This window comes from Zingiber officinale, chromosome 6B (genome assembly GCF_018446385.1).
Source record: "Zingiber officinale cultivar Zhangliang chromosome 6B, Zo_v1.1, whole genome shotgun sequence".
In the NCBI taxonomy this organism is placed as follows: Eukaryota; Viridiplantae; Streptophyta; class Magnoliopsida; order Zingiberales; family Zingiberaceae; genus Zingiber; species Zingiber officinale.
The window spans coordinates 79,222,718-79,241,774 of NC_055996.1; the positions used below are offsets into that span (position 1 = coordinate 79,222,718).

A 19,057-nucleotide genomic window follows, 5' to 3' on the forward strand; every position below is an offset into this window, starting at 1 on the left:
TGCTCCCAATCGATCCAATCCATTCCCAATCGATTGCCACATCAGCACCGCTCCATTGCAGCCGTCCATCACCTGCATCCTGCCCAACGGTCGAATCCCAATCGATCGATCGATCGATTGGGAACATCTGAATCGATTAGTGGATCGATTCAGAAGCTTTCTGTGTTCTCGCAATCGCGCGAGAACTCCCCTGCCCAATCGATCGGCTGATCGATCGACAGCTCCCAATCGATCGCCCGATCAATTGGGAAGGCCTCTGTGCTCGCGAATTATGGTCCCAATCGATCGACCAATCGATTGAGTCATTCCTTCCTTCGCAGCACACTCCAATCGATCCACTGATCGATTGGACCCTGGTTCAATCGATTGCCCGATCGATTTACCAACTTGAACTTGACTCAAACTCAAGTCCAAAATCTCCAACCCAACTTCTGGTCAACTGTGACATGTTGGGTCTCCATGCCTAGCATTTGGCCATATCCGACCAACCTATAGCTCGAACTAGCTTTCTAGCCTCCTTCATCAGCCTTGCATCCCTCGGATATCTCCCCATCCTTCACGTCTTGCCTTCAAGAGTTTCCTTCAGCCTCATCCTAGTTGTTGAGTTCTCCTTGCCAAGTCACACTAGGATTTACCTTGCCAAGACCACATGCTTGAACTTACAACCTTTGCCAATATCACACTTTGACTTTCCAATTGCCTGGCTCATCACCAGGACTTTCTCCTTTGCCAAGATCACACTTGGACTTTCTAATTGTCTGGCTCCTCACCAGGACTTTCTCCTTGCCAAGATCGCACTTGGACTTTCCAATTGCCTGACTCCTCACCAGGACTTTCTCCTTGCCAAGATCGCACTTGGACTTTCTAATTGCCTGGCTCCTCACCAGGACTTTCTCCTTGCCAAGATCGCACTTGGACTTTCCAATTGCCTGACTCCTCACCAGGACTTTCCCCTACCTAGCTCCTCACTAGGACTTCACCACTACCTAACTTCCAGTTAGGACTTCCAGATGCCTAACCTTCAGTTAGGACTTACCCACTCAAGTCTCCTATCATCCCTGACCTACTTGACTTGTCTTCTTATCAACCTGGTCAACTCTTTGACCATCTCCATAACCGGGCGATTGCTCCAACAATCTCCTTATATTGTCTATCTCCTTATATTGTCAAATATCAAAACTCAAATACCGACTCAAGCTTGACTCAACTCAAGCTTAGTCAAACTGGTCAAACTTGACCAAAGGAAATTGCCCCAACAGATTGTCCCGTTGTACTCCCCGATCGTCAATGGAGTGTAATGTCATGGTAGTGGGTCATCTAGGATTCCCTGAGAGAATTGCCTGCTGATCCGTTCGGGGAATCATCGATCCTTGGTGCCTTTCCCTTCTGTCTGTCTCTGATAGATGCATCGTCCGAGGAAGATCCTTGCTTTATATTCGCTCGGCTTTGTTTCTCTAAAGGGGTGTGGAACGATCGGTGAAAGGGGATCAGTGCATTTGGTGCATCCCCATATGTGTCAGTCTGCTTCTTGTTTGGCCCCTGAGTGAATATATTTTTTGGTCGATCTCTATAGTCGGCCTACTATCCCGCTGCTGATGTCGCGGGTTTATTTGCTTGGCGTTCGGCCATCGCCTGCTATTCCGCTCCACCATCTTGGCCGCCCGGGCTTGTATCAACATGTCCAACTCCTCCTTCATCAATGTCATGGTCGTGAGTTGTCCAACATTCTCCATCTCCACGTCTCGGATACGAGTTAAGTTCCCACAAACGATGCCTTATCTGAAAACAGTGAAGACAACTGTCTAGGAATGTGGCTCAACAGTTAACCTCGTGAAGACTCTGCTCTGCTCTGTAAAACCAAGAAAGTCAGTGTCGGGCCAAGGAAGGGGTCCCCAGTGTTGACCCTCCGACGCTCAAGTCAGTCACCAAAATCGTAGAAAGACGGCAAAGAACTGTAGCAATAACAGAGCTCAAGCACAAATAATGCATACATCCGTCGGTACATGCACCCCCTCCCCCCCTTTATATAGTGCTCTAGTAGTAGATGTGCATGCTTCTCAAGGTGCGTATACATTTTCCCAACTGTCTTATAAAAAGACATGTAAGAAAAGTTTCTCTAACACTATTCCTTAATAGGGCGTGCAAATTCCTGATATGACAGTAGAAGCTTCCATCGTACGATTTGCCTACTGACCATGTCCCCCTGTCAGTGGCATTTACTCCCAAAGGATATGATGAGTTACGCGAGGGGTCCCACTGTTTAGTCGAGCGGAGAAGCAGCTCAGCCAATATTCCCTGCCCAGTCGCTCAAGGCCATTTTTCTCTATAGTTGCTTGACTCATTAAGTTGTTCCTCGTTCAGCCGGACAGGTGGTTCGGTCAGCCTTCATTTAGTCACAGTTGTGAGCATCTGATGTTCTTTCTATAGTCGTCCCGGCCGAATGAGAAATCTGCTCAGATGAGCCTTCGGGGTGATCGAACCCTTTAGGCCCTCTCAACCTGTTGCCGCCCGCTCGACTAACTTTGGTGAGCCAGTGATTTCTTGCCTTTGACTGTTTTAATTTTTGATCTCCACGACGATTGGTGTTCTCGCCTTTGACTCATACTTGGTGAACTTCCTTTACTACCATATTATTTAAATTTATCTTAATGGTAAGTAAAAAAATTTAGTAGGACTCAACCTGTTCATGATCTTCAACTAGAACACTTCATAAATTTACCTAAACAGTCGATAAAATTTTTTTATACGATCAGACCGCTTACTTGGAAGGCAAAATTTCAGAGAAGACACCCGTAAATGATTGAAACACCGAGACACCGTACCTAGATTTAATCAAATAAATTGATTTAAAACAAAGATGACATCCCAATATTAACTAAATTTAAATAGTCTCAGAATCTTATGTACTGTCAAAAACGAAAATAACCCTAAAATAATAATAAAAAATTTCGGAACCTTCAAAAAGAAAATTTTAATTATCAATTATAAATCTGAACTATTAGATATAGAAAGAGTCTTGTGATTCCAACCGAATTAAAAATTATCCTGTTATCTCACTCACTGACAACTGCTGATAAAGATTAGGATAAGTGACCATATTTTTGTTCCGGAGACGATCGAGTTCATAGCCGGTGGGTGGCCACTGCGTGCGTGCAGTATCGTAGGTCCCTCGCTCATGATCTACTCTGTTCTTCTATGCACAGAATTAGCGAACACTGCAATTGCACAACGCACCTGCTCTGCCACTCCAATCTCGTCGTCGCCTTCACTATTGCATCAATTAATTCGACATTAATACCGCCGCTGCTTTGTCGATCCGTCTGTCGGCGTCGTGCGGCGGCGGAGGAGGAGGAAGAGAAAGGTGAGACTCCGGCGCACGTGGACTCAGGGCATGTAGAGCTTGTTGCGGCACTTGCACCGCCACGCCTCCGGGTAGTACTCCGTGGTGGTCACCGGCGCCGACGACCCCCCCGGCGGCACCGCCACGTGCACCGGGAGGCACGGCGCGCAGTCGCCGCACTTGCCCGCACACCGGGGCGGGTACGATCCCGGCCCGCCGGCCAGAGCCCTCCTCCGCCTCGGCGACGTCCGCGCCACCTGCAGCGCATTAATTAAACTGTCCACGCCTGTGAAAACGATGAAAGGGATTCATTAACTTCATCATCATCATCATTCACATAATTAATAACTCTAATAAACAGGCGGAAAGAGATTGTTTACAGAAAAAGCAGAGCTACAAAGAAAATATTGATCATATGGAGCTCGATCTCTTGCTCTATCACCTTTGTGGTTACGAGAGTGGTGACTGGAGAGCAGAGCAGTGAGATAAAAGAGGGAAAGAAGACTGCAGCAGCAGAAGAAGATGACTGAATAAGATCTCCTCCACCTCCACTCCATTAGCAAGCTCAGCTTATAAGAAACCGACTGATTCAGCAACAAGTGAAAGGAAAGAATGGATCTGATACTGTAGTCACTCTGATCTATCTCCTTCCTTCCTTCTTGCTATCTTGCCCTATCTGTATTCTTTTTTGTCACTGTAGCAGAGACAGTCGCTGAGCCACCTCTGGTACTTGTCAGGTCTCTCTCTCTCTCTCTAAAGAGCAGGCTCTCTGAAATAAAAAGAAAATATGCCACGAATAATTGAACTCAGGCTCCCAACTGCATCTGATGAAATGACAAACTTAGCCTTTACTTGTTTATTATAATAATTATTTTTTCATGATTTCTTCTGAATTATTACTATGTAAAAGAGAGCCCTCTAAATGTATCACCGTTTGACCTTCACCTTTTGCAATATAAGATAAGAGTGTATATAATAAATGATTCAATTCTTTAATGATATCTCATATTGATGGGAGTTTTGTACATCGAACTATTCATTTGTGAATTATTATTGTATGCATTAGGGTTGTGGAAGCTATTGATGAGTGTTGTAATGGGTATGAGTTGTGTCTTGTTCTCATGGTGGTTGAGAGAGGAGAGGAAGGGCCTGATCAAGGGAAGGACCAAGAGGTGTGGAGGCAATTGTCTATCCAACTCAACATTGTGGTCCAAGTTTCATGAGGGATGATTGGCCGATAAATGTGTGCGTAATCGATTGTCATGGTTCTTATCGCTGAACTAGGCCTTGCTCAACCACTTAGACCCCTGAGAGTTTAACTAAGTTCACGTAGAGTGGTCTTTGGCTACAACCCTCATGTTTTGATGAGATGCTACATTTGAAGCTAACTAAACTATAGCTAGATTGCTCTCGACTCTCAATCTTAAATTATAGCACATCGATTTCGATTTGTGTACATATGAGAAACCTAATATAGTGAAGGATCCATGATAGAGAGTATGACTCAGTTATCATCCTTGAAAAACAAGTGCCCTTGAAAATTGATACCTATTTTCGAGAACCCCTAAATTTAAGAGCATTACGATTGAAAGCGAGCTACATCTAAATTTTGTTATATCACCTTAGAATCAACTTGAGTTGGAGTGCATTCACGTTTCTTATTAAGAAAATGAATACTCTTTCAAACTTATCCTCAACAATACACTCAAAAACAAACAAAGAAACAAAGACAAACAATCCATGTGCTTAATTTAAATAAATTTTTGACTTGATTATCTACTTTGAATAAATTGAAAAATTATGCTTGCATTGCACATCCAATAGGATCCCTCGAAGCAAAAAAATATTGAGAACCCATCAGGCAAGAACAAAAAGCTTTCAATACATGGCCAAGAAATTAATTAGATAATGATACCTCAACAAATGCTAATTAGATCACTAATTAACTCTCTTGTCCTAAATGACTATCGCATGAAGTAGACATCTACCGAACTCTAACATGCACCAATCCTCCAATTATTTAGGGCACGAAAAAGGACAATATAACCAAATCCTTCATAGACATGAGTCAAGTCAAATCTCATGAATCAAAATCTACATTCACTTAAGGTGGTTTGGGTATTTGATAATTATAAAACAAGTTCTATAGAGTATATATCTAGGGTTTAGGATTTGGGATTAATTTATGGTTTGGGATAGGATTGTAAACGAACCAAGCCGAGTCAAGTTTTTGGGTGCTCAAACTTGTTTGATAAGGTAACCGAGTCAAGTCAAACCGAATCTAAAATGAACCAAGTCGTTGAAATGATTGTTTAAACTTGGCTTGAGTTTGGCTTGAGCTTAGTCCGTTTAAATATTATCGAGCTTTCAATTTAAACTTGTTTTTGTTTATTTAAAATTTTTACATTTTAAATTTGTTTGGTTAGTTATTGAGCTTAATTATTTAGCTTGATAAACTTATTTTTTTATTTATTTAACATGCTGATAAGAGTTTTATTGATGAACATTATTCACAAATGTGATTCACTAACATTATTCACGAATATGTTCACTAATATTAACTAGTTGAACATATATGTTCAAGTTTATTTGTTTAGTTTAACGTAACGAGTTGTTTAGGATTGTTTATTTAACTGATCTTATGTGTATTGAATGAACATAAATAAACTCTAACCAAATTGAATACTAAATTTGTTTATAAACATTTGATTCATTTACAATCCTAGTTTAGAGTTTAAGGTAAGCCTTTTCCCTATTTTCTTTTAAAAAATCTCTATTATTAATTAGAACATGGGATATAAAATTGATTAAAGAGAGCTCTGGTCTATTTCCAATGGGTGAGAAAGTCCTGTGAATTATCTCATCCCTTGCATATGTTATTATTATTAAATAAAATTTATTATGATTTATTTATCTGTATCTAATGGGAGGGCGACGTTAGAAATTAGGGTTATTCCATAAGAGCAAGAGACGAATGGATATCGGTGAAGTGGCAGAATGGGGTAGTCACGACGAATTTTCATGTTAGATTATTTATTTATTTATTTAATGTTTATTTTGTACGCATTTAAAATAGTTTTTATTATGCCATAAATACATTGACTGAAAATATATATTAAATTGCAGTTTTACCCGGTAAAGATGTGAAGCTTTAGCTGGCATTGGAGGGATGCATTTGTCTCATTATCAAAGGAAAATCTATTTTCGATTTTCAAGGGATATATAAATGTCCAAAATATTTTTAAAAATAATCTTTTTACAACTTATTAATTGTGAGAGACGAAAGTCTTAATTATGAAACAATTTCAAATGTAATATTTTGTTTTTTTTGGTAATTAATATGATCGAAGTTGATATGGTTGAATTTGAGTCTACTAGTCGCGAAGTAGGTAATTAAACTATTTCAATCAATCCATTATTTAATTAATTTTTATGCTTGGGTTTTTATTTTCATGTATTCTATGATTTTAAAGTAGTAAGTCATTAAAAATTTTAAAAAAATAATATATATATATATATATATATATAGGCATATGTTGGGTGTCGACCGTGTGCGCCTACACAGGGCGCTTAAGTGTTGGAGGAATAATCTGTTGGAGATTTTGAGAATTAGCAGAATTTAAATATATACTAAATTAAATTTATTTATATGTCAATATGACCTGAGCAAATAATCTCAGGTTGTCAGCAGGAATTGATTTTTGCTAATTACTAAGCGCAGATTGAGCTCTGAGTCTGAGCAGACTGAAGGGTCGGACGGTCAAACAGTAAATTGGTCGACCGGGCAAACAGACAATTAGATTGAGCGGGCAGTTAGCCTTACAATAGACAGTAGGACGGCCTAAAGGCAGAGAGGCCGAGCGATCCAAGCGAGCGGCTAGACGAGTAGACCGAGCGAGCTACGGCCGGACAGGCGGAGCAACCGAGTGAACAGAGGGCCAAGCAGTGGAACGACCGAGCGAGTGAACGGTCGGACGAGCATGCAGTCGACTGGACGAAAAGGCCGATCAAGTTGGAGGCCGAGCGGTCGAACGACCGAGCGAGCTAGCAACCCGAGCGGATGAAGTGGCCGGCCGGGCAATGCGGTCGGGCAAGCGAAGTGAACGTCCAGGCCGAGCGAGTGACCGAGTGACCGAGCAAACTGGATGAGCTAGCAGCCCGAGCGGATGAAGTGGCTAGCAGGATGATGCGACCGGGAGGGCGAAGTGAATGTCTAGGCATGAGACCTTCTGGGTGAGCGAGTGTTCAGCCGAGCAGACTGAACGAGCGACTGGGCAAGAGGACTTATAGCCAAGTGAACCGAGCCCTGCGATGAATGCAGTTTCCTTGAAACAGATTTACCCCACCTCCGGCCGTGCTTTGAGGTTTCCTCGGGTTATCTGTTTCCCAGGATACAACAGTTAACTGTGATTCCTGTTGGACCGCCACCAAAACAACCTTGGGGTTCCAACAATTCCTACCAAGCATTAGTAGTCACGGCGAACTGAGTGGTACCCGACTGCTATCACGGGCACTCTGCCGAGAAAAACTTGCATGATAGAGGAGGAGGAGTTTCTATCCTCTTCTACCTCTTCTCCATTGACACATATCTAACAATCTCCTACATGTATGGAGATAGGGTATATAGTAGCATTCAATAGTTGAGTTCAGTATAGGATAGGTAGGTTTTCCCTTTAAACCTTCCCTTGTAAAGATCTATTTGCTTACTGGCTGATAGTAGACACGATGTCCTTGAACTATTCTACTATCTGTGAAAGCATTGACATATCTCACCCAAGACTCTTCCTGATACAATTCAGTTCTCATTAGTGTGTTCGTTCTTGGTCATGAACACGTTTGGTTCTGTGAGAAGCTTTAAGAATTGTGCCTCTAATTCTCTTCGAAGCGGACTCACTTTTTTCTCACATAGGTGATCCCTTGCGAGTAGCCATCTACTCTTCTTAATCATTAAAAGCTTATCAGCTTACCTTGGTCCAGTCTCTGTGTTATTGGGCTATCCCCATAGTATGTCTAGTTAGTGTAAATTAGTTATCCCTATGAACCTAGTTCTTAGAATCACCAGTAACATAGATTGGGTGTCCTCTGCACTAATCGTTGACAACAACATCAAGCTCATTCCTCATGTTGAGCTTGCAACTAAATCTCTGTTTAATTCTTTGGTTAGTGGATTCGCTAGGTTATTCTTTGACTTTACATAGTCAACAGTGATAACTCCCGTTGAGAGTAGTTGTCTAATGATATTATGTCTACGACGTATATGTCTAGACTTAGTATTATATAGATGACTCTATGCCCGACCAATTGTTGATTGACTATCGCAATGTATGCAAATAGCCGAAATAGGTTTTGGTCATCTCGGAATATCTTCTAAGAATTACTGTAGTCATTCAGCCTCTTCACCACATTTGTCAAGAGTCACAAACTCAGATTCTATCGTGAATCTAGTTATTATCATTTGATTAGAAGATTTTCAGGAAATGGTTGCACCTCTCAGAGTGAATACATATCCACTCGTACACTTAAGAGTCTTTTATGTCAATATCCAACTAGCATCACTGTATCCTTCGATCACAGTAAGATATCTCGTATAGTGCGGTCCATATTCACGAGTATATCTTAAGTACCTCAGTACTTGTGTTATCCCTTTTCAGTGCTCACACCGGGATTACTCAAGTATCTACTCAGTTTATTTACTACGTAGGCCAAGTCTGGTCATGTATAACTCATCAAGTACATCAGACTTCTAGTGACTCAAGAGTACTCTATCTAAGAGATGCTTTCACCTCAATTTTTTGATAGATGTTGACTCGTATCTATCGACGTTCATGCCAATGCAGTATCACTCTTGATGAATTTCTCAAGAATCTTATCCACATAATGGGACTGACTAAGAATAACTCCTTCTGTTGTTCTAAGAATTTTTATTCCTAGAATCACATCAGCTAAGCCCATGTCTTTTATATCAAATATTGAGTTCAACATATCCATAGTGGATTTGATTATCTTATCATTACTCCTAATGATAAGTATGTCATCTACATATATACACAAGATAACATAGTCATTCTCTATGACTTTTATGTAGACACATTTATCATATTCATTAATCTTGAATCCACATTTATATTAGCGCTACTCGGAAATCCGTTCTATTTCTCCTGTATAAAAATTTGTACAAGCACAGAACTTTTCCTAGCAACTCATGTGCTTTTCAGAACTTAAACTTGGATTGCAAACAAAACTTAACATTATTAATCCAAGTTCAACCCATGTGTTTATCAAAAGTTAAACCATATTACAGAAGTTGATTAAATATCTATTTCAAGGATTGGCTTCCAGGTCGTTGGCGAGACACTTAGCCTTCTTGGGTATGAGATCATCCACCACTTTCTAGTCAAAGCCTTTCAAAGAAATTGAATATTTAAACTCCTTACAGTAAACCCTAGGTTAAACTACAGAGACCTCAATCAAATCACAAGATCGCTAGCCTCTTGTATTGGTACTTCAGGATCCATACAAAGGAAAAATAAACTAGTACACAGCGGAAACAATTAACTAGTTATACCTTTTTTGTATCTTAAAGACCTCTTGATCTTTTGCTATATTCCTCTCCTCCTCTTGGATGTCGTGTCGGCGACGATCTACCAAGACGCAAAGACCACCTAAGTCCTTTTTTCTTCCAAGACTTTCGGCCACCAAGGGATCAAAGTTAGGAACACCACCTCTTGTTCTTCTTTCATCCTTGCAACCCGCCGACCACAAAATGGTTGAAGCCTCTTGATGCCACCGGCCTTAGGTGAGAAAGTAAGGGGAGAATAAGAATATGAGGGGGTCGGCCACAAGGAGAATAGAAGAGGAATATAAATTGTGTAGATGATTATTTCCTCTAAGGCACCATCTATCCTCTTTTATAATCCTTGGTAATGACTAAAAAGGAAAGATTTTAACAATAATTAAAATCTCTCTTTTAAATTTCTTATTGTGGATGGCTACAAAAGGAAAGTTTTAAAATTAAAAATCTCTCTTTTAAACATTGTAGATGGCTACAAAAAGGAAAGATTTTTAAAATTAAAACCTATCTTTTAAATCATGGTTACAAAAAAGGAGAGTTTTAACAAAAATAAAATCTCTCTTTTAAATCATTGTAGATGGCTACAAAAGGAAAGATTTTTTAAATTTAAAACTCTCTTTTAAAATCATGTGGATGACTTCAAAAAAGGAAAGTTTTTAAAATTTAAAATCTCTCTTTTAAAACATTGTAGATGACTACAAAAAGAAGGATTTAAAAAAATTAAAAACCTACTTTTAGACCCATCTTGGTCGGCCCCTTGCTTGGGCACCAAGCAAGGGGTGGACGACCCCTTGCTTGGGCACCAAGCAAGGATGTGGCCGGCCATAAGAATGACTTGGGTGGATGCGAGGCTTTATACATAGAGGCTACAACAGAGACCTAGAGGAGGAATTGGTTTTGGCCTCCTAATGAGCTTGAGCTTCCTGTGTTCGACCCGAACACCCAACTTAAGTTCATCAATAATAACTTATACCACTAAAGAGTTATTATTGAACTACCGCACCAATCTCATATTACATTATGGAATCCTTCTTATTATGAGTGCGTTAATCTCCCTATGTTTAAGATATCGAATGTCCATTAATTAAATGAGTTACTGACAATTCACTTAATTAACATCTAGCTCCAAGAGTAGTACCACTCAACTTCATTGTCATGTCGGAACTAAGTCCACCTGTAGGGTTTATATAAAAATCCTTATGAGCTCCTCAAGGGGACATCGTCATCCTAATAAATAGGACATAGTTTCCTTCTATAATCAACAACACACCATAAAAATAATATTATTTTTCAACTTATCGGGCCTATTGATTTAACGAATAAATCTCACCTTTTGATAAATTAAAGAAATAAATACTAAGTACATGTGCTTGTTATTATATCGGGATTAAGAGTACGCACATCCATAATAGCAGAGGTTCTATTCTTTTATGCAGTCAGTATAAAAGGAACAATCTCAAATGGTCCTGCTCTATACACACATAGTGTACTAGTGTAATTTTATAGGCAAGATAAACTAGTACCAAATTACACTACAACCATTCCAATGGTTTATCCCAATCCATTTTGGTTGTGAACTTCTATTTATAATCTATAAGGAACTGATAATATGATCTTCTATGTGACACCACACACCATGTTATCTACAATATAAATTAAATGGACAACTGCATTTAACTAAATGGAGACATTTGACCAATGTGATTCTCATTTCAAAATAAATGTTTATACAAAAAGTTAGGTTTTTAGTATACATTCTAACAATTTCTTCATGGCATCATCAAATTTCTAGTTGTTTCAAGCCATATAATGACTTAACCAATCTACAAACCTTGTTTTTCTGTTCTAGCACAGAAAACCCTTCCGGTTTCTTCATGTAGATTTTATTTTTTAAATCTCTATTTAGAAAGGCTGTCTTTACATCTATCTGATGTATTTCAAAATTTCATAAAGCGACAATAGCCAATAATACTCTAATGAAAGTTATTCTCGACACCGAAGAATACATATCAAAGTAATCGATGCATTCTTTATGTCAGTATCCTTTGATTCCTAATCTGGCCTTATACTTATCATTTGTATCATCTGACTTCATTTTCTTCTTGAAGATCCACTTGCAACCTAGTGGTTTACTTCTAAGGAAGATCCACAAGTTCCTAAGTGCAATTTTGCAAGATAGAGTCTATCTCAGATGTAATTGTCTCTCTCCAGTGAGGTCTATCAGAAGAGCCTACAGATTCTAATTAACTTCGGGGCTCACTTTCCAACACAAAAGTGATAAAATTCTATCCACAGGATTTTTCTACCCGAGCTCTTTTGCTCCGTCTAATCTCAACCTCCACTGGTTCCTCATCATCATCTTCACCTTTTGTTTCATATGCCCATTTTGAGAAGCTAGCATCCTCTCGGGTCTTACATGGAAACACATGCTCGAAGGACGAGACATTTCTCAATTCTATTATCGAGTTCTTGTGTATCTCCGATATTTGTGACTCATACACAAAAAAAACTAATAAGCATTGTTGTTCTATGCATATCCAATAAATATGCAATCAACATTCTTTGGTTCTATCTTAATCCTTTTCAGATCAGACACTAAAACTTTGGCAAGACACCCCTACATTCGTAAATATTTGAAGGATGATTATCTTCCATTCCACAGCTCATAAGAGCTCTTATCTATTTTCTTTCGGGTACCTTTTTAAAAGGTAATTAGCTGTTAACACAGCTTTCCCCCACATGAACTCCAGCAGTCCAGAGCTCAATAGAAGAGCATTCATTATCTCCTTTAGAGTTTGATTCTTACGTTCAGCAACTCCATTTTACTGAGGAGTATAAGGAACTATTATTTCATGTTTGATCCCATATTCAGCACACAACTCAGTGAATGGTGAAACAAATTCACCGCTTCGATCACTTTGAACCACCTTAATCTTTTTATTAAGTTGGTTTTCAACCTCATTTTTATAGAGAGCAAATTTCTTTATAGCTTCATCTTTACTTTTGAGAAGATACACATAATAATATTTTATGTTATCATATACAAAAGTGATAAAATATTTATTACCACCATATGTTGACGTACCTTTTAGGTCGGATACATCAATGTGGATTAGGTCAAGTGGTTCGTTACTTCTTTCAATATGTTGAAATGATGACCTTGTCATTTTCACTTCAACACAAATCTCACACTTGTATTTTGGGTCAAGGTGGAATGTAGGTATGCTTTGTATGCTTATTAATCTACGTAACACATCGTAGTTAACATGTCCTAGTCTACCATGCTACAAACACGAACTTAAGCATATAAGTGGAGGAGCTTTCATTTTTATTCATCGTAGGTCTAATGGTCATTACATTGATCTTGAATAGCCCATCAGATACATAGCCACTCCCAGCAAACATTCTATTCTTAGACAACACAACTCTGTCTAACTCATAAATAATGCAAACACTACAAGAAAACAGGGTATCAGAAACAGAATTTTAAAACGGAACAAAAATCCGTTTTAAATTTTAATAAATTATAAACGGATTTGCTACAGAATTATTATTTCGTTTAACTTTAAAAAAAATAATATAGAAAAAAAATTTTAAAACGGATTTTAAAATAAATTAGAAACAAAATTTATAAATTAATTTTTATAAACAAAAATAAATACGAATTAGTAACAAAATTTGATACGAAATTTATTTTTGTTTGTAAATTTGTTTAAAGTTGTTATAAACAGAAATAAATCTGTTTATAATATGAGAAATAAATTATTAAGTAATTATAAATTTATTTTATTTTAAGTAATAAAGAAAGCCTAAACCCTATTTTGTGTGTTTCTCTCCCAAATCCCGAACTCGCGCGTTTTCTTCTTCGTCGGCGCACACGGCGATTTCTTCTTCGGCTGCACCGCACACGATTTCTCCTCCAGCGTGCACGCGATCTACTTCTCCGGTCCTAAATCAAGCATGGCTTAAGAGAGGCATGACTCTGACTTAAGGGGAAAGCGATCTTCTTCTCGGGCTCCAAATCACGCACGACTCTAAGGCGCGCAACCCTCCGGCTTAAGGTGCACACGATCTTCATCTCCGGCGTTCTTTCCACGATCCACCGAATAAGCTTAAGCTCAGGTATCTCATTTGCTTCTTTTCGAGCTTCTTCTCTGTTCTAGAACGTGCAACACCAGTTGCGTCCTACTCATGCGATTGAGGTCATTCGTGTGACCTAATCGCGCGGTGGCTGTTGCACACGACGCTAGTCGCTTGCAAGACCTAATTGGTTGATACCTTGCCACTACCGCAGCCACCACATTGGTTGCCTTGTTCTTCTTGGCTGCAGTCTTTCCCCTGCCGTGGCCTTGGTTATGTTTTTTTTTATTTATTGTTTTATTAATAACATTGTTTTTTCAACCAGATATTATTATAGCAATGCTTTAATATTGTTGTTTTCTTGCTGTGCATACAAGTTGTCATCCAATTGAAGCAGTAACAAAACTTGATTTTTTATGTTCATGTTTAGCTTAATTACTACCCAATTAGTCTTAATATAATATCTGCTTTTAGAGAATGATTAGCTCTAGCTTATTTTGTTTTTGAAAAATATTTGTATACTTTTTAAAAATATAGGAAATGTCTACAAATCGTAATTGGATGTGGCATCAAAAAGATGATAAAGTTTATCTTCATCATGAGTTTATTGAAGGGGTCAAAGGATTCTTGGAGTTTGCCTATGAACATCCGACATGTGTTAGTGATAACAAAATAAGATGCCCATGCAGCAAGTGTCGTAATAGAAAATTTTTAAATAAAAATGACGTGCGTTATCACCTTGTCAAACATGGATTCACTCATGGCTACAAGCAAGGGTATGCACATGGTGAACCATTAAAGAAAACTAATGATTGTGAAAGAGTTCATAATAATGAAGAAGAATCTCGTTATAGAACTATGGTGATTGATGGCGTAGATCAAAGTTTTGATTGGATTACAATCAGTAATGAACAACCACCGAATTCTGAAGCACAAAAGTTTTTTTACTTGTTAAAGGATGCAGATGAGCCATTATGGAATGGTTGCAAAAATCACACTAAACTCTCTGCAGTGACACAATTGTTAAATCTTAAGTCTGAGTATAATCTACCAGAGGCATGCTATGATAGACTAATGTCAATAATAAAAAGCATGTTACCAGAAAGTGATAATTTACCGCCAAATTTATATAAAACAAAGAAGTAACTTTCCAATCTTGGACTTGGCTATAAGAAAATTGATGCATGTGTGAATAATTGTATTCTATATTATGAAGAATACAAGGACTACAAAGAATGCCCCATTTGCTTTCATCCCAGATACAAACCGAGGAAGCCTAGAGTGCGAAAAGAGGTGCCTTTTCATGTCTTGCGGTACTTGCCGTTAATATCTAGACTTAAGAGACTGTATGCATCTACATATACTTGTGAGCACATGACTTGGCATGCAAAAAATCATTGCATAGATGGAAAAATGACACACCCATCTCATGGTGAAGCTTGGAAACATTTTGATCGCACTTATTCTTCATTCGCCTCAGATCCACGGAATGTGCGACTTGGATTATGTATAGATGGATTTAGCCCATTTGGTCATCAAAGTACCCCTTATTCATGTTGGCCTGTTATTATTACAGTTTATAATCTCCCTCCATGGATGTGCATGTAGAAGCCTTTCATGTTCCTTAACATGGTTATTCCCGGACCAAAGAGTCCAGGAAAAAATATTGATGTTTTCTTACATCCTCTAATAGATGAGTTAAGAGAATTATGGACTACTGGAGTAAAGACTTATGATGTGTGTTCTAAACAAAACTTTCAAATGAAGGCTGCACTTTTATGGACAATTAGTGATTTTCTTGCATATGCAATGTTGTCTGGTTGGAGTACTCACGGTTGGTTGGCATGTTCTTACTGTATGGAACATACAAAATCATTCTAACTTAAGTGTGGGAGAAAGGCTTCTTAGTTTGACTGTCATCGTCAATTCTTACCTCGTGATCATCCTTTTAGAAGACAAGCTTATGAATTTCAAAAGGGTAAAGTTGAAATAGATTCTCCACCTCTTCGTTTAAGTGGTGAAGACATCTATCAAAGAGTAAATAGACTTCCACATGTAACATTTGGGAAACCACCAAGTGCCACCCAACCGATTGATGGATTTGGAAAAACACATAATTGGGTTAAAAGAAGTATATTTTGGGAGCTACCTTATTGGCAAACAAATCTTATTCGACACAATTTAGATGTGATGCATATTGAAGAAAATATCTTTGATAATGTTTTCAACACTATCATGGATGTCAAAGATAAGACGAAGGATAATGCTAAAGCTAGAAAAGACTTAGAGCAACTTTGTAGCCGTCTTGAGTTGCATTTGATTGAACATGCAAATGGTAAAGTTTACAAACCAAAAGCACCATACACTTTGAGCAAATTACAAATGAAAGAAGTATGTCTTTGGACTAAATCATTAAAATTCCCAGATGGATATTCTTCAAACATATGTCGTTGTGTAAATGAGAGTGAATGCAAGTTTATTGGAATGAAGAGCCATGATTGTCATGTATTTATGCAAAAATTATTGCCTATTGCATTTCGTGATCTACTTCGAAAATCAATATGGGAAGCATTAACAGAATTAAGCAATTTTTTTCGAGATATATGTGCAACTGTGTTAAGAGTAGAGCACATGGAACAAATTGGACTAAATATTATTGAGATAATATGCAAGCTTGAAAGGATTTTTTCCCCTGGCTTTCTTCGATTCCATGGAGCATATGACAATTCATCTTGCATATGAAGCAAAAGTTGGTGGACCTGTACACTATAGATGGATGTATCCTTTTGAGAGGTATTATTTTAAATCAATTTACTAATTCATGTTGATGCTAGTTATATATATTTAATAAAAATGTAAAATTTATTCAGGTTTTTGTACCATTTGAAGAAAAAAGTGGGTAATAGAGCTCGAGTTGAAGCTTCTATTGTTGAAGCTTATATTGTAGGATCGAAAAGAATTTAGATATCTCCACAATAGCATGATATTGTCCACTTTGGGCCTAGACCCTCATGACTTTGCTCTTGGGCTCTCCCCAAAAGGCCTCATGCCAATGGAGATATCTTTTCTCTTATAAACCTATGATCTTTCCCATGTGTTTCCAATATGGGACTATGTTTGCAACCTTGCAACCCCAACAATCCCCCTCTCAAACAAAGGGCCATAAGCTTCCCAAGTCCGATCCTTGACCCACCAGGTCTTCCTGCCCTTCGGTCCACCCGACCTACTAGGACTTCCTGCCTGGTGTCTGGTCCTCTTGATCCGAACATAGGAGCCCCCACTTTCTTTGTTCGAGGTCAATATTGTACCCACATGGCTCAATCAGACCATAGCTCTTGTGCACAGTCGGCGGTTAAACCTTCTGGCAGTCCGAGCTCTGATACCAATTGTAGGATCGAAAAGAATTTAGATATCTCCACAATAGCATGATATTGTCCACTTTGGGCCTAGACCCTCATGACTTTGCTCTTGGGCTCTCCCCAAAAGGCCTCATGCCAATGGAGATATCTTTTCTCTTATAAACCCATGATCTTTCCCATGTGTTTCCAATATGGGACTATGTTTGCAACCTTGCAACCCCACATATATGATTGAGGAAGTTTCAACATTTTGTTCATCGTACTTTGAACCACACATACAATCACGACTAAATCGAATTCCACGAAATGGCGATGGAGGAGCAGTAGATTCTTCTAGCGGGCTGCCAATTTTCACTCACCCAGGACGAGCACTTGACTCTCGAATTTCAGTTAGATATCTTAAAGATGATGAGTTAAAAGCTGCCCATAGATACATCTTGATGAATTGTGACCAGATCATTCCATTTGTGACATAATTTCTTTAATCATACATTATATTTTCATTATTTTGGCAATTGATAAATAAAAATCATAAATAATCACTTTATAAATGTAGGAAATTTTTTGAAGTACAGAAACAACAATATCCAGGGATCAATGACAAGGAACTTCAAATATTATGTGATCAAGAATTTCCTCAATGGTTACTCACTTATGTAAGTATATAAATTATAATCTTAATTTATACATCAATTTCTAATAGTTCATCACAATATTTTTAATTCATTTAATTTTAATTTTAATTTTATTTTAATGTTAGATTCAAGAACATCCTTTTGAGGTTGATGATGACATAAAGAAGCTGGCACATGGTCCAAATCGACGGGTTTCAAGTCACAAAGGATACTTTGTCAATGGATTTAAATTCGAGACCATGGAACATGGTCGTTTCAAAGCAACATCAAATTATGGTGTTTGTGTCTTAGGGAGCACCATCAATGAGTATGAAGTGGACTACTATGGGGTGTTGGAAGAAATTTTGGAATTGAACTATTACGGTCTCAAGGATGTTATTGTATTGTTTAAGTGTCATTGGTATGATACATCAGATAAAGGGATGAAAGTGCATAGGTTGGGTCTTGTAGAAAATAATCATAAATCAAAGTTAAACACAAATGACCCTTTCATATTAGTTGCTCAAGCCCAACAAGTGTACTATACCAGATCTCCTACCATCAAACAAGAGAGGAATGATTGGGTCACGGCATGCAAAGTGAAAGCTAGAGGAAAATTTGACATACCATTCCTTGAAAAACAAGATGAAAATGTTTCACCAATTGTTGAAGTTGCTTATCAAGAGGAGGAGATATCCACTCCAAATAATGTTCTCACAGATATAGATATTGATGATGTTAACATTATTGTTAATGTTGATAAAGAGGAATTAAATGAAATGGAAATTGAGGAGCTTCGACGTGTTATGAATGACAAGCAAGTTATTGTAGATAGTGAAGAGCTAGAGGAAGAACTTGAAGATTTTGATGAAGATGAAGAAACACAAGATGAAACAGATTGTGACTCTAATAATAGTGATAGTGAATTAATGTAGTTTATTGTGCTATTTTTTTCCTTTGGAGCAAAGTGTACTCAGAGTAATATTGTAGCTTTTGGATAATAAATGTTGTTCCTACATTGCATTCCTTGAGTATATATCTAGTTATTTTAAGTTAGTTAAGATTGTACCAAGTTGACAAGTTGTTCTCCGAA

The 19,057-nt window shown here is 38.1% G+C and overlaps 1 protein-coding gene across 1 annotated transcript; it reads right to left on the minus strand.

Annotated features, from left to right (window-relative positions):
• Positions 1-3,003: 3,003 nt before the first annotated feature.
• Positions 3,004-4,105, minus strand: LOC121990333 (EPIDERMAL PATTERNING FACTOR-like protein 6). Its single transcript, XM_042544486.1, has 2 exons — positions 3,783-4,105; positions 3,004-3,626 (listed from the first exon to the last, which is right to left on the minus strand). Exons 1-2 carry the CDS (start codon positions 3,895-3,897, stop codon positions 3,385-3,387), a joined length of 357 nt encoding a protein of 118 aa, XP_042400420.1. The 5' UTR covers positions 3,898-4,105; the 3' UTR covers positions 3,004-3,384.
• Between the last annotated feature and the right edge of the window lie 14,952 nt (positions 4,106-19,057).